At 44.4% G+C, this 22,005-nt stretch overlaps 1 protein-coding gene across 1 annotated transcript; it reads left to right on the forward strand.

Annotated features, from left to right (window-relative positions):
- Positions 1-11,649: 11,649 nt before the first annotated feature.
- Txndc8 (thioredoxin domain containing 8) lies at positions 11,650-20,393 on the forward strand. Its single transcript, XM_075967654.1, has 5 exons — positions 11,650-11,673; positions 13,376-13,480; positions 17,543-17,602; positions 20,055-20,120; positions 20,370-20,393. The coding sequence occupies exons 1-5, from the start codon at positions 11,650-11,652 to the stop codon at positions 20,391-20,393; spliced, it is 279 nt and encodes a 92-aa protein (XP_075823769.1).
- The last annotated feature ends 1,612 nt before the right edge of the window (positions 20,394-22,005 follow it).

Raw genomic sequence — 22,005 nt, forward strand, 5'->3', positions numbered from 1 at the left:
AGCTTCAAATCAGTGGCCACCTCGCTCTCGAGTTTTGCAGCCCAGCTCCCTCCTCCGCCCCCCAGCTCTCACCCTGTCTAGGGTGCTTCTGGCCTGCTGGTTATTGTTGGGCTCAGGGCTTTTAACCTCACACATAAAGTTAGGCTGCCTCTGCTGCCCATAAAAGCTCTCTATTCTCTTTTCCCCCCTAACCACCTAATTGTTCAATAGGAAGGTTTTGAATCCATGGATACAAGCTCTGAAAGTACTTAGCAATAAATGTGTTGTGTCTTGAGAGACAGCGTGGCTGATTCACTCTGAGGCTCGGGTTACTTATTAACATGCAAGCTCCCTGACCCCAACCATCTCATCCTCTGGGCTTCATGGCACTTCAAACACATCTCCATTAAAGCACAGCTCTCTTTGCAGGCTGGCTACTTTATGTGTCTGGGCATTTTTAATAGCTAGGTTTATTTCTTATTTATGGGTGCCAAGCTCTGGAACTCCACCACCCACATCAATCCATACCTGGACTTTCCCAGCCCAGTGACTTGGACAAAGGGCTGTTCAAATGCCTAACTCTCCTGCTGGCGTAATGGAAGCACTGATGGAATCAAGACAAGATACTACATACTACAGATACTCATTCTACAGATACAGATACATACTACAGATACTCACCAAGTCGGCTTCCCTCAAAAAGAACCCTGAGGCGTGAGTCCATGGTCGCGCTAACGATTAGTGAGACTAGGCTCTAAGCTCTCGTTTCCTAACTCGACACTGGACCCACCCAAGCGGGTTAAACTGAAGGCACCTACACAGCAACCGTCACAATATCTGCAGCTGAGACACACTCCCTTCCAGAGGAAAGCACAGCCACAGCCGGCCTAAGACTCTGGGGCCTTGGTATTCCCAAACTTCTTTCAGGAATGAGGAAAGACCGATATTAGGAGGTGTGGCCTCTGTTGGGGTAGGTGTGGTCTTCTTGTTGGAGGAAGTGTGTCACTGTGGAGGTGGGTTCTCAGGTCACATACATGCTCAAGCCACGCCCAGGGAGACAGACCACTTTCTGTTGCCTGTGAGTCAAGCTGTAGGACTCTCAGCTCCTTCTCCAGCACCATGTCTGCCTGCACGCCACCATGTCACACCACGGTGACAATGGACTAAACCTCTGAACTGTAAGCCACCACAATTACATGTTTTCCTTTATAAGAGTTGCCATGGACAAGGTATCTCTTCACATCAGTAGAACACCGTCTAAGACACATGCTCTGAGATCTAGTGGCCAAAATATATTTTTTTCCTAACCTCCCTTCCTGGTTCTTTTGCTCCAATAACAACGATTCTCCTCCCTTAGCTTTTCGGGCCTGTCTTCAACATTCAGGCCCAGGTAGTAGAAAATGTTGAGGACTAAGGAAACCTAAGCCAGAAGGACCCCCTCCACACACCGTCAGATTCCCAGATTAAAGTGTCTTGAGTCAACACGAATCTCAATCATACTTTTCAACAGAGTTAAGCCAATGAACGTGTTAAATTCATCCAGAAACTATTTTTCACGGCCGATATCTCTGAAAGGAGAATATGTCTCACAACAGAGAGGCATCATGTAAGTGTATGACAACGTAATGTTGTCATTAAATTATTATTTACAAACTTAAATTCAGTAAAAACTGATCACGCTGAACCTGCAGTGTCCGCCATTGTCTTGCTATGCTATCTGGCGTGTGAAAACTTACAAGCCCAGGTGAATTAATCCCCCAGACTCCAAGGGTGTTTTCTGCATCTAAGAGAGCCTTGGGAGACTTTTGTTCGGGAAGCTTGTTCTTAAACAACTGGACTGGAGAGACAGTTCAGCGGGTAAGAGCATTAGCTGCTCTTCCACAGGACCTAGGTTCAATTCCCGGCACCCATGTGACAGCTCCCCACCATCTCTAACTATTCCCAGGGATCTGAAGCCCTCTGCTGGCCTCTACAGGCACCAGGCACACACTTGGTGCACAGATGTACATGCAGGCAAAACACTCATACACATAAAGAATAAAATAAATGAATGAATATAACTCTGCTGTTTCTAAGAAAAAATAATAAGAGCAAAGGAAAGCAGTGTCACACGAGATCCCTGAATCTCTGAACTCGAAGGCACCTTCCTAAGCATCATTTTTTGTTTGGTTGGTTGGCTGGTTGGTTGATGTTTTGCATGAATCACTTGGCACTATGCACCGACTCGCTAAACCCTTCACTGGTTTTCCTGAGAGCTGAGTAGAGAATATGAGAACAAGGTGAGAACAAGGAGCCCATTGAGAGCTTCTCACACACCCAGACTTCTCCACCCAGCACTGGCCTCCTCACCGCTCCAGGGTGAGTCACAGAAACACACAGCAGGCCTGCCTCTTTGGCAGCAGCATCTGGACTCCACCCTCCACCGTCTTTGTCCTTCTGTTGCTGATAACATCATCCTGCTTTCTCTAGTTGCTCCTGCTTCCGAGCCTCTGGGAAATGTGTCCTCCCGGCACCAGCTTCTGCAGGAAATCGGGACGCCTCAGGCCGCTCCACAGTGCAATGCCCAGAAGGGGGCTTAGCTCAGTGCTATGCATCTTTAAGGGCCAGGCCCTGTCTTCCGATCTAAGAATTAAGGCTCAGGTGGTGTGAGAGTTATCAGAGTGACAGCATCATTAGTGAGAGAGTGGAGAACTGAACCTCAGCCACTGCCTCGGCCCTTCCTTCCTCCAGTTTGCAGCTCCTTCTGCCCCGTTGTCCTCCCTCAGCCCAAGAAGAGCAGATCAATTATAACACCAGAAATACATCATCCACAACACAGTGCTGGAGTCTATAAAAGGGTAGGGAACACACTGCACGTTACTCTCAGAACAGTGGCTTTGAAGGTACAATGACATGGTCAGAAATAAGCTTAAAAATATGCTTGTGTATGTCTGTGAGAGCAAGGAAAGGAGATGAGAAAATGGTTAAGTCAGTAAGTGCTTGCACCATGAAAATACGAGGTTCTGGGTTAGACCCCGCAGAACCCATATTAAAAGCAAGGTCCCTCAGCAATGGGTAGGGGGCCAGAATTAGGAGGGTCCCTGGAGATCACTGGCTGGGCAGCCTGCCGAAGCAGGGAAAATAAATTGAATGATTGAGGAAAATATGAAATACCAAGCTCTGAGCTCCACACACGTGTACACACTAAAGTGCACACACACACACACACATATATATATACGTGTGCATGCATAAATACGCCACATGTGGTTACACATACACATACATACAACAAGAAAAGAAGATTAATAAGGAGAACATGGTATGAATACCCCACAATGGGCATGAACCAAGCTTGCCTTTGGCATTCTCTCTCAGTCAGACAATAAGTTCCCACTCTCTGACAATATCTCCTCCAAGTTCCTTTCCTGACTAGATTTCTTTATTGTCTATTTTTTTACATCAAAATTATACAGTATTGACTGGGGAATACTATGCATTTGCCATAGGGAGTGACTGGCTTCTCTCTTGGTCAAAAACATTTGGGAACACGTGAACAAATACACACATACACACATGTACAGGAACAGACACACAATCCTATCAAGACTCAATAATTCTGTAAAGACATAAAATCGAAATTCAACAGACTTAAGTAATGGGGTGCAAAGGCCAAGCGCCTTCTGGTCAGCCACTGGACCCCTTGCTTTCTAAGCAATGTGGTCCTCCCTTCCCAGACTTCAGAGGGGATGCCCAGCATTACAGAGAAGCCAAGCCAGAACTCTCCCTTCTCTCTGTTGACTGAGTTTTCTGTCCTACCAGGTCCCACAGCTGTTTAGCCCCCAACGAAATCACACAGAGATCCACATTAACTATAAACTGATTGGCCTATTAGCTCAGGCTTCTTATTAACTCTTATAACTTATATTAGCCCATTATTCTTGTCTATGTTAACCACATGGCTTGGTACCTTTTTTGGCGAGGCAGTCACATCTTGTTTGCTCTGTGGCTGGATCAGGACTTCAGACTAGGACTTCCTTCTTCCCCGAATTCTCTTATTCTCATTGACCCACCTCTTCTTCCTGTCTGGTTGTCCCACCTATACTTCTTGCCTGGCTACTGGCCAATCAGCATTTATTTAAAATATAATTGACAGGGTCAGACCATTGTCCCACAGCATCTCTTCTATATTCCTTTAACATTGCTTTCTTTTTCTTTCTTTCTTTTTCAAAAGTTCTACCTCTCTCTCTGGCAATGAGCCCTAAGTATACAATATCTCTGGAATTCATGTTGAGGAATTATTTTCAGAACTTGTCTCCGCCTTTTTCTATGAGCTGTCCATGCCACTGTAGATACTCTGCCCCAGTCAGACCTGCTTAGGACATGCCTATCACTACACAGTCTAGCATGATGGACATCAGCGAGAGCTCCTAGCAGCAGCACCTCTTCTCCTCCAAAGAAGACAAAAGACAGGTGGGCACAGACCAACATCCATCAGGAATTCGCTCCACCAAGTGAAAGTGCTAACTATTGTGCGAAACTGCCTTTCATCTAAACCCCTGAAGATATCCAGACAGTGGACAAAATCACTGGAATCTACAGCCTAGCTGCTCAGGTCAAGATAGGTTTGTCTTCCTACAGATTTCCTAACCCCCAGGATCTTTTGAAGCCTGGCAGGCCCTGAGCTAAACAACAGAAGACAAACAGTCCTGATGCCCTTGCCCTCGATGACCATAGAGGACTCTGAGGAGGGGCTCTAGGTAGCCAATCAAGTAAGTTCTCTGCCATTTTTTAAATCAGTAACTCAAGTAAAATTTTATCCTTCTCAAAGTTCTCTGATGCAGTTTGACAGCTGATAGGTTTGGCCAGTTTAAAAGGACAACCTCATCAAACAAATTTCAGCACAATTTCTTACCATGTTCTAAACAAAGGGTGTTTTAAGATGTACAAATGCAAGTTATTAAGGTGTAGACCTGCAAGTTACAGAGGTCGGAGGGCAAATGCAAGTTATCAAATTTCTCCCTCACACTGCCGTTCAGAGTCTTAACATTATCAATACCATGCTGATAAGCTATTGATCCCACTCTGGCACAGTGCTGCAAGGTCAGGATTTTAAATTCTCTTCGGTCATTCTCTAGAGATATTTTTCATTGCGTAAAACATCTGTCACAGTCATTCTGGTACAAATAGTCTGCTGTTTATATAACATATGTGTCTAAAACTTAGGTTTTTACAAACTCAAAAAATTCTTGTGAGTTCCAGGGAGCCGAATTGAAGGATTCAACTTAAACAGATCAGACACACCCCTCTCAATTCTCTGGTCCTGAAAAAATTATTTTCTTCCTAAACTTAACTTTGTCCTCTGCTCTGCCAACACCCTGCCAGGTCCAAGGGATATCAGACAGTTCCACAGCATAAATCCTGGACAGGAGTGAAGCAATCAGCTACCCCACGATGTGACCAGAACTCAGCTTTCTCAGTCCCCCAAGAAAGATTTCGACACCCACAAATAAGCAGGAAGCAGTCTTGAGAACCCACCACCCCAATTCCTTCAACCTGCCATGCCTAACTCCCCACCTTTTTATTATAAGAAAAAGTCGGAATGTTGCAATCTGCTGGCGAAGCCTGTCACCTGGGTATCCTGTCCCTTTGAAAGCCAAGCCCCGCCCACTCCCAATCTCCCACCTCCTCTCCAGTGCCCCCTCCCTCTTCTGAAGAGGTAACTACTTCCTTTCTCCCTTCTCTTCTTCCCCCTTCTTTTTTCTCTCTCCCCTTTCTTTCCTCTTTTTCTGTCCCCCTTTCTCTCTCTCCTCTTCTCCCCTCCCCTCCACAACCCCTGCTCTTATACCGTTCCCAATACCCACTAAATAAACCCTGTGCTCGAGCTCTCTCCACACAGCTATCTGTCTGTCTCTCACCCACCCCAGTCCAGTCTCCCACCGCCAGGGGACCTGCCAAAGTCGCCCTGTCACAAATGGTAACACTTGATGTCTGCTTTTCTTTTTTTTTTTCACACACTACGCAAAAGGTGCAACTGCCCAACTACCCACCATCTTGGCTCCTTGAGCATGTGCCAGCAAACACAGCTCCTTCCTGCCCTGGCCTTGGGTCAGAGGACGCGATAGAGTTTTCTTTCCTGGGAGTAAAGGGATCACTGACAGTAACAAATTCCACGAAGAAGCCCATTTGAACTCTAAATTTCCAGACAAATACAATTTTAAATCAACATTTCTTCTTTTAAAAGATTTTTAGATTATTTATAAAGCAATAAAAAATAAATAAATAAAATTAATTAAATTAAAAGTTTCTAGCTAAAAAAAAAGATTTTTTTTTAAGATTTATTCTTTGTATATGAGTTTTTTGCCCGCATACCGAGGGTTAACATCCAGAGGAACCTGGCTCCGCCCCCTTAAGGTCCTGACAGTGCTCTGCCTCCTGACTGCCTTGCCTGTCTCTTTAAAAAATGAAATCTCACCTACTTCTCTCTCTTCTGCCTCTTCTCCCCCTCTCTGCATCTCTCTCTCTCTCTCTCTCTCTCTCTCTCTCTCTCTCTCTCTCTCTCTCTCCCTCCCCATTTCCTTTATCTCAATGAAACTTCTCACTCAAGCTTTGCCTGCATGACATATTTGTCTCTGCCATCCTACCGCCACCCCCTAATCCCCCCACCCCTGCCCTGGCCTCTGGCTCTCACCCCACAAGGTCTCTTGCATGCAGAATCATTACATGGAGGATAAAGAATCAGTTCCATGGCACTAGAAATACAGAAGGATGTGAGCTCCCATGTGGGTGCTGGGAACCGAACCAGGGTCCCCTGCAAGAGCAACAAGTGCTCTTAACTCCTGAACCATCTCTCCAGCCCCACAAACACATTGATTTTATGACAAACAACTTGCTTTTGGGGTATTGATATTGAAAACCTGGTGTGTAGGGAGGGCAGCTGTTTGTTACATTCATTATCAATATCACAAGGCATTGTTCAGATGATACACAGAGAGCCACACTAGATGATAAATTATTATAAAATACGTGGTGGAAAACTGGGAGAGGGGGTAATAGCTCGGTGCTAACACACTTGTCTAGCTTGGTCAAGGTCCTGGCTTTGATCCATAGTATATACACACACACACACACACACACACACACACACACACGCACGCACGCACGCACGCACGCATCATGCATGATAGTCGATAGCCTCGGGTCTCACCTCTCTCTCCCTTTTTCCCACCTCACTGAGGTTGAACAAGTCTCTTCTTAGAAATATGCTGATTCTCCCCCAGATCCAGCAATCAAAAGGGTTACTGCCCAGCAAGAACTGAGCAGCTGCAGGCCCTTCCCATCCTGGTTGATTAGCACCAAGCCACGAAGGGGTTAAGTATATTGAATGTTACCCCACCGCTTTGGGGTGCTGAAGCTGCCATGCCCCTTACTGGCATAAATCAATCCAGCTGCGTTTTGTTTTGCTTCCATCTACACCAATACTGCTCAAACTTGAACCTGCAAGAGAACCCCTGGAGGACGTGTTAAAGCCTGTGCTGCTGGGCCTCACCCTCAGAGCTTCTGAGTCAGTAAGCCCAGGGTGGGGTCTGGGAATGAGCTCAGTTCCCAGGCCACGTGGATGGAGTTCCTTCACTGGTCTACAGAGAGCCTCAGTTAGAAACAGAGCTTTAGAATCAGACTTTTAAGATAGTAGCATGCGCACGAGTAACATGCGGTCTCAGGATGCAGGCTCTTTCTTGCTCCATGGATCTGATGGAGAGTCTGGAGCCCTACAGTTCTACCAGGCTCCCAGGTGATGTCAATGAGGCCTTCACCTTGATCAAGGTCTATGTGGGACTTAAATAGCGAGGGCTGGGGCACCAAAGAGAATTCACTGTTCATCTCCACACAATGAAAGTCCCGCTTGTAAGTCTGTTTCTCCCTGTCTACAATCCCCTCCTGGCCCTCTTTCTTTCACTGGCTATATTCTAACTCTGTCTTCTTCTGTTCTTCTTCTTCTCCCCCGCTTCCTTTCCCCCTTCATCTCTCTACTTATTTCCTTTCCATACTCGCTCTCTGGTTTTCCTGCCATCTTAGGAAGTTTTTAAAATCCCGGCCTTCTCTCAGGACTGCACCTCTGTTTGAATTTCTTTTTTTTTTAAATATTTATTTATTTATTATGTACACAATATTCTGTCTGTGTGTATGTCTGCAGGCCAGAAGAGGGCACTAGACCTCATAACAGATGGTTGTGAGCCACCATGTGGTTGCTGGGAATTGAACTCAGGACCTTTGGAAGAGCAGGCAATGCTCTTAACCACTGAGCCATCTCTCCAGCCCTCTGTTTGAATTTCTTAAACAGCAAACAAAACAAAGGAGAACAAAAAATATATCTCTGGTTGTTCCTAAGGAAACTCTCCCAGACTGTCTCTGACTTTGACATTTCCAACGACAATATCAGGAGCAAGTCTAGGTCTAGGAAAATGTGTGTGAGGACAAGTTTCAGGAGCAATGCAGCTAGCCAGGGCCAAAGGGAATGGCCCAGACTTCTCATTCGAGAAAGTCCTTCACTGGGACCACTTTTTCTGTGGCTAGAAATTTTCCCTGTTTATAAACTAATGTAGCGAACATATTTTTAAGATATGAGAATTGTAAACCTGACTCTTTTCTGGTTTTTAATGCCTGCTTAAATCTTGGTCAAGAACAAAAAGGCTGTCGTACGCCTTCATCTGTGCTCCTTTGCCTTAGGGCTGGACAAGCTGCTTGACAGCAAATTCCGTGGAAGTCTACAAGTCTTAGCACTGGAGGACAGAAGTACGGCCCAGCCTCACAGCACTCCAGAAACCAAAGGATGAGGCAGATGCTTGTCATTAATTAGCCGTGTCTGAAAGTTACCTCTGAACTATCCCCTTTAGCCTTGTCTCTCTGTGTGAACATGATTCTAAATCAATTCTCGTAGCATAAAGCTTCAAACCCCGCTGCACTTCTCCTTACAACAAGTAGGCGAAATTATCCAGGAACTTGTGAGGTAAACCCTTGTCTAGAAGTCAGCCCTCCCTGTCAAAGCAGTTGTTGCTGAATGCAGGCACAAGTTTGCGCCCCCAGAAGGCGTTTATGGCTATGACCACTCTGGGATGCTAATGACACCAGTGGGTAGAGCCCAACATCCCCGTGCTATTGAATATCCTACTATGCAGACAAAGTCCCCCACCCTCTATGATAGCGAAAACTATGGTCCAAGGCATCGGTAGGGCTTCAGCTGGAAGGCCTTGTTCAGAGGATGCTCTATCTGCGTCACGCCCATCTTCCCTTCTTGAACGAAAACTGAGAGAAGGAAGGGAGAATTCATAAAGATAAGACCTTCGATCTTTAATCGTGAAGTTTGTATTTTGGGGTTTTGTTTGTGTTTGTTTTGTTTCGTGCTGCATTTGCCAGACCCTGGCTGGGGTGACAGAAGGGTCAAAAGTGGAAAGCTACCACATTCTAATGCCAACGGGGTCTAGATGAGCAAAAGAAGTAAACACTTCCGGGGGCAAAAAGTGGCAGACGTCAGAGATAATCTCTCTTATTTGTTGAAGAAGAAGCTACCAGCACCACACCCACTGCCAAAAACAACATCTTGCTGTTGACCACTCCTGATTCAGCTTTCCCAGGCAAGGAAGACCAAGATCAAATTAGCGCAGGAACATTGTTCCCCTTCAGGTGGAGCCGCTTGTCTCTCCACCACCAACACTGGACCTGGGGCATGAAAAATCCAGACAAAGATATTCCTCACTTTTATTGTAGAAATAGCTATTTCTCATATTTTCTGGTGTCCTTCTTGCTGAGAAATTGAGAAACAGAAGCCATGGCCAGATTTATTTGTTTTGTTTCAATTCTGAAAAATTTTAACTTGATTGCTTTTTGTGTACAGTTTGCAAGCAAAGAATTTTAAGTTTCTTTTACAGTTTTTAAAAGTTGTAAACACAAAGCTGGTGCCACCACACAATGGTCTGTGGCCTGATAAGCCTAAAATATTATCTGCCTATTACTAAAAAGTTTGCCAATCTCTGACTGTGTGAAAGTGAAGTCTCTTTGTAGTTTACACAGCTTAGAACAAAACAGACACGTTCTGGAATCTGTGAGTCATAAAATGAATCTACAGGAAGCTCACTAGAGGATTAAGGTGTTAGTCCTTTTCTAAACAGCACAGGGTTTGTTTTGGGGGTTTTTTGTCGTTATTTGTGGGTTTAACATTATGTACCTCAATCCCACTTATTTCCCGTCACTTTGTGTCTACCCTCTGCCCTTGCAGCCTCCCTCTACAAAATGAAAAAGAAATGGAAAAAAAAAGATAAAAATGAACAAACAAAAGTCTCAGCGTGGAAGCTGAAGTGTGTCACAGTGAGTCACCTTTTAGTTCATATGTCTACACTGGCAAATGTTCATTACAGTGAGTCATGGGTCTGTTTCGAGGCCTCTGGCTTCTGCGACACTGTCAATACTGGATCCTCACTGAACCTCCTCTTGGAAATCCTGCTGTTGTCCTGCAACGTTGGACCTGCAGGATGGGAGCTCCAGCAGTTCGTAGATGGGGCGGATGTTGAGGTGGACCAACTCATAACTCTGGATCTGGACCTGAGTGGTCGCTGAACTGGCCAGCCTACTGGCTCTCTGGCATCCTCACCGCCAAGGCAAGCTCCCCAGCACTGCTCTGGCTAGCTGACCCTTGCTGCAGGCAGCAAGGGGGCCGTGCCAGTTCTCCCACTCGCATGCCCTCAAGGCCAGCTCGCCCTCACTGACTCCACCGGAGCCAGCTCTACTGTGCTGCTCAGTTGAGGTGCAGAGCCCGCTCTCCCAAACGCTGCAGCTGATGAAGGGCAGGACCAGCTTTCCTGCTCTCATGCCCCTAGGTCAGCTCTCCTGCCTGCTGCAGGTGGCAAAGGTGAAGGGGGAGAGGGCATCTATCCCTCAACCACGCCACCCACTGGATGGCAGGTAAGGGACAGCACAGTTTCTTTCAAATCCTAAATGAAATCAGCTGTGAGTTTCTGGTGTTTTCTGCTTAGGTAGACGTTGTCTGAGGCATGCTTGTTTGTTTCCCGCCCACTCAGACCAAAAAAAAAAAAAACACACAGAAACTGTATTAATTAAATCACTGCTTGGTCTATTAGCTCTAGCTTTTTATTGGCTACATTCTAAACTAACCCATCGCCATTAATCTGTGCATCACCAAGAGGTTGTGGCCGGGCTCCAGCAGAGGCTACAGGGCTTCTCAACTCACTCCGCCTACTCTCTCCTCCTCTGTCTGCTTGGAACTCCCACCTTGACCTATTCTGCTAAGCCACTGGCTGAAACAGTTTTATTCATTAACCAATAAAAGCAAACCATAGACAGAAGGACCTTCCACACCAAGTAGCTGTCTGAGAAGAAAGAAATATGAAGAAATCAATGACAAAGGGGGAAGATCAAGATGAGGGAACCAGATGGCTTCTGCATCCAAGGTCCTTGGTTTTCCGATTCTTGACTGGCCAGCCAGTTGCCTAGCCACAGCTTAAAGGTGAAACTAGGTTCAAAGTCTGCCGAAGTTCCAGGTTCTGAGATGACCTATTCAATGATGTCATAGAAAAGCTACCTCTATGTTCCATCCAGAATGCCGTAATTAATGGGAGAGATACAGTGATCCACCTGAGCCAACAGGAGAGGGTCAGCAGTGAATCCCAGATGTTAATCATGGTGCAAGTGATTAACAACATGGCAAGTATTGGTTGGCTTCATGAAATCTTTCAAAAGATGATTCCAAAGCAATGTTCAGTGAGACTTGGGAAACACTCTACCCAGTCTCCCTCCCTTGCTCTATGTCCAGGGAGATCTTTCCACTCTTTTGTTTGTTTCATGTCTTTTGTCTTGGGGTCCCACTCAAAGAAGAGCCCATGTGACTCTGGCTAACTTGGAGCTCACTGGGTAATGTCAAAAGCACGTGAGAAGCCAGGGTGGTGGTGCAGGCTGGTCCTTCGGCTTACTCAGGAGACAATGGCAGGAGAATTGCAAGTTAGAGGCTAGCTTAGGCTATATAATGAATGTAAAGTCCAGCCTAGGCAAGATAGTGAAATTCTGTCTCAAAATAGAAAGTAATAAGAGGGCTAAAGACAGATCTCACCTATCTTGTGCTATACCCTGGATTTAATCTCTAAGACCTCAGGAAATAGAAATGTAACTGAAAAACAGAGACCTGTCTTGGCTGTGTGAGACTCAGCCACCCATCCTGCAGAAATACAGGTCTGGGAAGTGGGAGCCTCTTCTTTGAATCATCAGCCTCATCTGCCTGAAACTAAACTGAATGGGACTTAATTATCAAGTTCCCTTGCTGAAGGGCAAGCATGCCATCGCTGTGGAATTAAGTCCACTCCTAAGTCGGCTAGCCCTGCTCGTCTTAATCAAGTTGTGAACTAGCCTGATTAACACCTAGTCCAGGGAGCTTAAGGTGATGCCGTTAACCATAGTGAACGGAGTTCAGTTTATCACTGGGAGACATCAGTAATGGTTGAAGGACAGACTGCCTCAACGGACAATCCCAGCCACACCACCACCCACGGGCTGGCTGTGAGAAGTTGGTGGATATCTGTGCCTTTGGCTGTGAAATCGACAGAATGAGGATATATACTGAATACGGCACACATAAAGATTACGGTTCAGAACAGCGGAGTGGATGAGCTAACCTCAATTCCAGTGACTAGTGAGAAAATAAACCGGGAAGAGCACTCCCTGTAGCTGGCATTCTCTCACCCGGCGGGCATTCCATAGGGCTCACCATCTGCAAGCGAGGGGTTGGGAAGGACAAGGTTAAACTAGAAGTGACTTCAGTAGGGAAAAGCAGGCCCCAAACAACTAGTTTAGGGCAGTCACAAGCAAATATAAATACAGTGATCCGAGGTCCCAGGATGGAAGACCTTAACTAGGGGATGGCAAGACGTTTTGGAAATTTTACTTAGGAAGTTTAGAGAAAAAAAAAAGTCAAATCATGAAATGAGTGGTGTTTATTGATACATTAAGAGCAATCACTCCATAAAGCAAAAGATTTTGCCATTGATGCGTTTCACCTGCCCTGAGAATTTCTGAATACAGAAATCCCACTCATACAGTTCTGCCTTCACGTTAAGACTTTCATTCCTCCCTGGCTGGCCGGCCTCTACCCAAAGGCAGCCGCCACTACTGTGCCATTTGTAAGCAGACTTCTATTGTATTTACGAATGTATCGCCACTGTGGGTACTCACAAAGAAAGCTATGTCCTGCTCAGACTCACTAAGCAAAGGTTGGACCAGCCTGAGGACGAACAGGTAGGGCACCTGGTAGGCTTCCCCTGTTCTGGTACCCTTGGCAAGCCGTTCATTGTCTTTCCCGTAAGGACTTTGGGATAGTCTGTAACCATGCACACTTCCCTCTGTGTTCTGGTTTTAGGATGAATTTAAAGAGTTGTTGCGGGCTGCTGGGAGCAGGCTTGTGGTGGTGGAGTTCTCGGCAAAGTGGTGTGGCCCCTGCAGAAGGGTTGGTCCCATTTTCCAGGTAAGGATTTCCAGCATCTGTCTCAGGGTTGCCAATGGAATCTAGGCCCGCAAAAGTTTTCCCAGCCACTCTGAAGTTTTTCTGCTTCTAAACTATCCATAGGTTGTAGCTCTGTTGCTGTTTTGTTTGTGGTTTGTTTGTTTTTAAGCGTCCCAGTGAACCTGAAGCTAATATCCTGGAATCTCATTAGGCAATACCCAAAGACTGGGATTATTTGTCTGTGGGCAATTCCACAAGGAACACTGAGATGCGCTGAAGAATTAGAGTGTGCAAATGAACGGGAATTCATATCATTACATCTTAAATCGGGACTCAGAACTTACAAATACTGAAAGAGACCGCAGAGAGATACAATGTTTGTGTTTAGCTGTAGTGTATGTCTGTGCACCCCTTGTGTACCTGGGGTCTGTGAAGGCCACGAGAGGGCGTCAGATCCCCTGGAACTAGAGTCACAGACAGTTGTGAGTTGTCACGTGTGTGCCAAGAACTGAACCCGAGGCCTCTGGAAGAGCAGCAGTGCTCTTAGCTACTGAGAAGTCTCTCCAGCCCCCATATTAGGAAATTTTAGTCTTCTTTCTCCTGGTTGTTTGTGGTCACCTTTGTGACCTGTATTCCTTCCTCCAAATATAAAGAAGTTTTAATCCCATGAAGACTGTATCAGTTAGGGTTTCCATTGCTTTGAAGAGACACCATGATCATGGTCACTCTTATAAAGAAAACATTTACCTGGGATGGCTCACTTACAGTTCCAGGACTTCGGTCCATTATATCATGACAGGAAGCATGGCAGCATGCAGGCAGACATGGTGCTGGTTACGTCTTGACCAGAAGACAGCAGGAAGTGGACTGAAACACTCAGGGGTATGCTGAGCATAGGAACTCTCAAAACCCGGCCCTATGGTGACACACTTCCTCCAACAAGGCCATACCTCCTCCCAGAAAGCTACCTCCTAATAGTGCCACTCCCTATGAGATTATGGGGGCCAATTGCACAACGATACAACTAAAAACCTTCTAGTCTGTGTTCAGTGTGGTTTTTAAACATCTTGGATTTTCTCACTTGGCCTCTTAAATCTGGCAAAACTAATTTTAGCAATAGTCACAACCAACAATATTTCATTGTAAATGCACTTGTAACAGATAAATGAGCTACATGACATTTCTTTTTTGTCATTTGCATATATGCATAGTGTACATATATGTATGCGTGTTCACATGTGCAGGTCCAAAGTTGATATGTTTTCCTCAGTTGCTCTCTGTCTCACATATCGAAGCAAAGTCTCTTGCAGAGCTCAGAGCTCATGGTTCAAGCTAATCTGGCTAGCCAGGTTGCTCTAGGGACCCACTGTCTCTGCCTCCTGCGTGCTGATGTTATATAGGTAGGTCACCGTACCCAAATGCATTTACATGGGTTCTAGGTATCTTACAGCTTTATACTTTCATGCCGAGGGCTTTACCCACTGGGCCATCCCCACCATCTTCTACATGACTCTTCGCATCCCTAGTATGCCTAAAATTCTTGGACTATACGGAAGGAACATTTTAGTGTTTGACAGACCACTCTGTCACTCAAAACTAAAAAAGAAGGCTCCCTAACTATGCCACAGAAATAGTCAAGGCTTGGGTACAAAAGTGTGAATCCACTCAGAGAGAGAGAGAGAGAGAGAGAGAGAGAGAGAATGTGTGTGTGTGTGTGTGCGCGCCCGCGCGTGTGTGTGTGTACAGATAGAGGCCTAAAGACAACCTCGGCAGCTGCCATTCCTCAAACACCATCTACCCTCTTGTTTGCTGATTTGGTTTGGTTTGGTTTGGTTTTCTGAGGCAACGTCTCTAACCTGGCTGGAACCCACTAAAAGGCTAACCTGGCTTATGGTTAATGAGACCCAGAGATCCATCTTTTTCTACCTCCCCAGAGATGGGATCACAAGTGCATGCCACCACACCTAAATATTTGTCATGTGGGCTCTGTGGCTCAGGCTCCGGTCTTCAGGACTGAACATCAAACACTTTACTCACAGATATCTCTAGCCCTAAAACCCTGGTCTTTTTTTTTAACTGGAGAAGCTGTACAGTTATATTTTTGTTGGTAGAAAGGTAAAACTATATAGTTACTCTGAAAATAATGTAATAATTACTTAGAAGGTATATAAACTATATATATCAGAATGTTAGAAGAAAAATAAAGGTCCCTAAATAACTTAGTATAGCATGCTAAGTCATTAAACAACCCATGACCTAACAATTAACATTGAATTAATCTATGTCCTAACAGTTGCACGCTTGATCAAATAAAATGAACCTACTCATAAAAATTCATAGTACATACTGTGTACATAGTACATAGTTAAAAGCTAAAAGAAAAGCTCATATCTTTCGATAGACAGCAATTATACAAGAATTGAAAGGAATTATGCAAACTTCATTCACTATATATGCATATAAAACAGAGCAGAAGGATGCCTGTCAAAAAGGGAGGATTTTTGTGTGTGAATAAGTGACAGCTGTAGGGAAATGGGAATGGAAGAACTTTGTATTTGCTGTACGGTAACTCTCAGCCTATCATTAAGGGAGCATATTCATGTATTTTGTGTGAGTTTTTTAAACTTCTTGTCCATGAGGGATTGGGAGGAAGGCGCTATAGTCACGGTATCTGTCAGAGATCAAATCAGGAAACAGAAATAAACAAGGACTTTCATACCAGGAAGTAAATGCTTTTAAGCCACTGGACAGCAGGTGAGAAGGCTGGAGATGGGACCAGATTCTGGCACAGGCTGATCTGGCCTAGACTTCCCTCTATACCCTGCTAACCTCAGGCTTCTAGTTCTCCTGCTGCGATCAGAGCTGTGCCGCCAAAGCCAGTTCAGAACCATCATTTTAGTCCGAAAAATATTCTCAAATCCCACAGGTGTTTGTGTTCATTATACAAGAATTGTCTCCCATATCATCATTTCAAGGGGCCACAGGAGACAAGACCCCCACGTAAATCACAATCCACACACAGAATCAAAGGGCGAGCTGCCGGCAGGAGGCTTCTCACACGTCCACCTAAGCCCTCCAACACCTTGCAGCTTATGGCTTCTCCCTCTAGCAGATGGCTCCATCTAATATTGACTCCGTCTGGCCAAGCTTTGAACCCCTTGTGTGCCACCTTCCAGGAGTAGTCTCATTTGACAGAGGTGACCAGAACTGCTTGTGACATGATTTTTAAACAAACCAGGACATGATCAGGTGCCCACAAAGTGTGCACACAGCTGTCTGAACACAAATCTGTGCTGACGTAAGTCACAAACATTCTTCATCTGCACCCCCTGATTTGCTGTCACCACTTCTGTTAAAGACATTTCCAGAACAAAATAGAAGCAGGAGATAGCCCCTTCCTCCTACCACCTTTCATGGCTTCCCATTGGCTAGCTAGAAGTCAGCCAGCTAGGGAGTCCGGAAAATCTCGTTTCGATATATGATAGATTACAGAGAGTTTGGGTGGGTGGGAGAAAACCAGGCTGATGATGGTCATCAGGGAAACCTTCTAGGCCATCAGCATCACACCTCCCAAGCCATGTCAAGACAAGAAGGTCAAAGCACCAAGCACATGTCTGGGTCAGAGAACTGCATCCTTTGTTGGGATGCTAGAACCATGGCAGGGCTTCTAACACTGCTCTAAGCCCACCCCCAACACCCCAGACAAAATCTGAAAGCCATTACAGGTAATCTGAACACCTTCAGGGAAACACTGTATGGCCTCCCCACCCCCGACAGAGTTGGCCTGGCCCCACTGGTCCTCCCCCCACCCCCACCCCCAGCAGGGTTGGCCTGGCCCCCTGCATTCCACTCAGTTGCCCTGGGTTTTGTACTCAAACCTTGAAGCCAATCTTCAGTTTTGTTCGTAGACTCTGCAATGCATCTTTGATTGACCTTGAGGAGTTTCAGGTCCTCAATTGTAACGACCTTTCGGAATAATGCCTGGGTCTCTTTAACAACCCAGTCACACGTGTCTTCTTTTCAAAAATGACATTTTGAGAACAAATGCTGATATTCACATTATTGTATTCTTTTGTCTTGAAGGCAATGTCTTTAAAATACCAAAACGTCGTGTTTGCTAATGTGGATGTGGACTCATCGAAGGTAAGCCTCTTAAACCCTCTGTGCGGAGGGTCAAAACCCGAATGCAATGTCACTACACTGAGTCTACTCTACGAAAGCCATGACATCACCTGGCTAAACACAAGTGGAATTCCACGTCTTTGCTTTTGTGGTAAATGTAGCAAACTGTTTTGCACAATCTTCTTTAAATGTTAGCAAATCTATGGTGCTCCCTGCAGCTGTGGCAGACAGCACGAGTCACTCCCAAGAGTCTTTACCACCCGCTCCTCAGCCTGATGCTCGAGGCCTGTGTTCTCAACCTGTGGGTCACGCCCCCTTTGGGTCTATGTACCAGTTATTTACATTATGATCATAACAATTGAAAAATTATACTTATGAAGTAGCAACTAAATAATTTTATGGATGGGGTCACCACTAGATGAGGAACTGTATTAAAAGGTCGCAGCATTAAGAAGCCTGAGACATTACAATGAATCTAGGCAGACATTACAATGAAGCCATGGTAAAAAAAAATATTTTCAGGTTGTGATAAATTATTAATAATTTTTTAAAACTTAGCTCAATAACTATAGACATTTTGACATATCTCATTTTTGTATCCTGTATTTGTTTTTTTGGGGGGTTGCTTATATAGCATAAAAATTCCACATAATCTTTCCCTCTTGTCCCTAGATCCAGCCTTCCTCTTCTCCTATGCCTCCCCACAAAATAATCAGCCTCCTAGTTTTAAGCCAAATACATCTTATTATAATATAAAATTTGCTGGGATTTATTCTTCCTGGGAGTTGTTAATTTACAATAAGGGAATGTAACCATATTAATTAGCTTTCTGTCACTATAGAAAAGTGCCTAAGAGAAAGAGAAAGGTTTATTTTGTCTCACCATCTTGGAAATTCAAGTCCCTGATCAAAGCCTAGTTGCTTTTGGGCCTGTAGAAGGCAGCACATTTGAACAGGGGTGCATGGCAGAGCAAAGTGATCCCTTCAGCAGCAGGAAGAAAAAGAGAAGGGGTCAGCATCCCACAGTCCTCTTTAGGCACAGCCTGAAAGGACTGAAGGCCTCTGGGTAAGGCCCCACCTCTTAAAGGTTCCACCACCTCCAATAGCTCCATGCTGGAGACCAGGCTGCTGATCCAGAAGAGCCACTCAGCATTCACACTACAGCAGAAAAGGTAACCAGCGACCTACCCAAGCATGGATGGAAGCTGAGCTTTAAAATGATCAGAAAACCAAACACTAGTTACCTTCTGTGCCATAGTCTGTCATAATATGTCAACCTGACACTAACTTGGCACCCTGAGAAGATTTGGGCAATTGTGATAATTTTTGTATAAATTTCTGTGTGAGTACAAGTTTTGATTTCTTTTGAAGCTGTATCTACATGCATAGTTCTTGCCACAACACTCTGATGGTATATGGAGGCGCTGGAAAACCATCTTGTAAAGAAACTACATCATTTTCCATTCTCTCTGCTCCAGTAGACAGTCCTGATTTCCCAAAATCTTGCCAAAAGCTGAGTTGCAATCAGTTTTTCAATCATAGTTTTTTGTCTTCTTTTTTGGTTTATTTTGTTATGTTTTTCGAGACAGGGTTTCTCTGCAACAGCCCTGGCTGTCCTGGAACTAGCTCTTGTAGACCAGGCTAGCCTTGAACTCACAGAGATCCGCCTGCCTCTGCCTTCCAAGTGCTGGAATTAAAGGTGTGCGCCACCACCGCCCAGCTAGCTTTTTGCCTTTTAAGGTGAAGCAAAATACACACTTTTCTATTAATAACATAGATTAACAGTTGTCATGGCAATTATAACTAAACATACAACTTGGTGTGTGTGCAATGCTTCTTTGTGTGTATTGTGGGTGGAAGAATTAAAGTCGATCAAATAGCATATCAGTGAGAGAGTTCAATTTTTTTGTTCATGGATAGCTAATTTTAGTCAACTTCTAAATAAGAGAAACAAACAAACAAGAAATACCACTTGGAAGCAGTTTGCTTTGGTTTTAAATCAAACCATTTCTCTTATCCTTGGGCTCCAAATGTTTCAGAAGTAAAGATAAGTAGTGAGGGAGAAAGGAAAACAAGACTTAAAGAAAAGGCTGCGCTAACCTTGAGTGTGTCATGCCTGTCTCCAGTGTGACCGATGAAGACATGCCTTTTCCTTCCTCTTTTGGCAATATGGCATTTCCATACGAGGCTTCCTGGGGCTTCTCTGCCCACTCAGCATTGTTAACTGCAGTTCAGTTAGGAACTCCACATCCATTCCATTTGCCCTTCATCTCATCCCTCACGTAGAGCTCTGGAATGAGAAACCCAAGAGTTTCTTTCCACAGGGGTTGTCCTGGAGGCCTTGAGGGTATGTTGGGAAAATCCTGTAAAGTGTCAGGTGCCCTTAGACTTTAAGACACTGTTTCTTAGAAGTCACTTGAAACAGAGAAAAGGAACCAAAACTGTGACTTCACGACACCCCCTTTTCTTCCCAGGAATTGGCTCAACTTTGTCACATCAAAGCCGTGCCCACATTTCAGATGTTCAAGCACACCAAAAAGGTATGTTTTCATGGAAACCAGCAGGGATGAATTAGATGAAGCTATCATCAGAGCTAAAATTAAAAAGTCTGGTGTTCCTCGGTTAGATAAAAAATACTTGGATTTTTTTTTGAAATATAATTTTTAAATTTCAAACACCACATCCAATGAATGATGAGAGTAAAGAAAATACATGACTTACAGTAAATCGCTCCCTATCTGAGACATTCGAATCATAAAAACTCCACTATTTCCTCTACTCTGGGACAGAATTATCAAGAACCTACCCGGTAAGGGCTTGATGAAATCCTCCCACTGGAGTCGATAGCCATTAACAGGATGTGTGGAAACACTCATCCAAAATCATCCCAAGGCAACACAGCTTCATGACTGGGTATGCACTGCCTGGGTTCAATCCCCATGGTCCAAAAACCAGGTCTCCCATTCTTAGCTATGGGGCCCTCGGTGGCTTACTTATCTTTTTGTGTCTTTGTTTCCCTATTTGTAACAGAGGGCATTATAAATATTCCCTCATTTATTGTGAACATGAAATATGTTATCATGCTGAAGTGTAAGATCCCCCTGGTGGGAGTGGTTTAATGTGTTCTATTAGCTCTTCTATATTATATTAATAATATAATAGGTATTATAGGTATTAGTGGGATAAAGCTAGTATTTTCAGATATGACTGGGGGGATTGATGGTTACTCACATATGCTTCATGAACTATTATCATTTTGTAGCAAACTTAGGAGACACAAAATATACATTGTCTTTCACACCAGTATCTTGCCCTTGGGAACATATGCTGTAAAAAACATCTCAAAAAAAAAAACAGTAACTAAATATGTAATAATTGGTACATTATTTCTAACATTGACAATAGAAGCAATTACAATGCCTTTTTTAGCAGAATGTCTGAGTTATGAGCCATCTATTCCATGGGACAGTATGCAACTAAGATGTTAGGAAGAATTTTGTGATGTTTAAAAGACATGCTTGGAGTTTATAAAGATTATGTCTAAATTGGGGGAAACAAAAGCATTTCTTTGATCTATCAGCTATACAATTTTTGTTTCTGTTTCTGTCTGTTCATATTTGATGTAGTGTAACTGGTGCAATAGATTTAAGATATTTTTCAAACACTACATATTTCTTCACATGGCTTTTGGTTGAAAATAAAACTATTTAGCATGTGTTTCCTCAACTTGCCCCCCACACACACACATGTTTAATCGCCTGTGTATGTCATCTTTGCTACCATCTCAACTCCATCTCCAAGAAATCCAATGCCCGCTCTGGCCTCTGTGGGCACCAGCATGTATGTGCAAATATACACAGAGAGACACACAAATAAAAAATAAAAGTAGTCTCTTTTTAAAAACTAAACAATTTGAAATGATTTCTACCACAACGTATAAATGCATCTATTTCTACTCATATGAAATCTGCTCAAAAAATAGCAATAAAACCAAAACAAAACAACTTTCTACACCAAAGGCAAGAGGCAAGAAAAAGATGACAAGATTCTTAGGGATCTAACACTCTAAATCTTTTACTTCTTTTGACTCAGATGTCAAATAGGCTCTGAGCAGGTCTTTAGTGCTCCTTGGGGCGCCACTTTTCCCAATGCATCAAGAGTTAGGGTGAAGCCATGGCATGTCTGGATCCTTCTCCCCCAGTTCCTGTCTCACAGTGGTCTGCAGAGAGGAAACCACTGCAAAGCAGGTCTTAGGGTGGCCAAGGAAAGGATGCAATCATTTGAACGTCTTTCTGTTAGGAGAACAGAGCAAGGAAGCTTTCATTGGCGTCAGATGTCTTCTAGAAAATAGAGAGAAATAGAATCCATGTCTTTGAAAGCACCTCCAGAAATGGGTTCCCCACCTTCATCTGGGATGTGTAACTG

The sequence above is a fragment of the Microtus pennsylvanicus genome, chromosome 3, assembly GCF_037038515.1.
Source record: "Microtus pennsylvanicus isolate mMicPen1 chromosome 3, mMicPen1.hap1, whole genome shotgun sequence".
Classification (NCBI taxonomy): Eukaryota; Metazoa; Chordata; class Mammalia; order Rodentia; family Cricetidae; genus Microtus; species Microtus pennsylvanicus.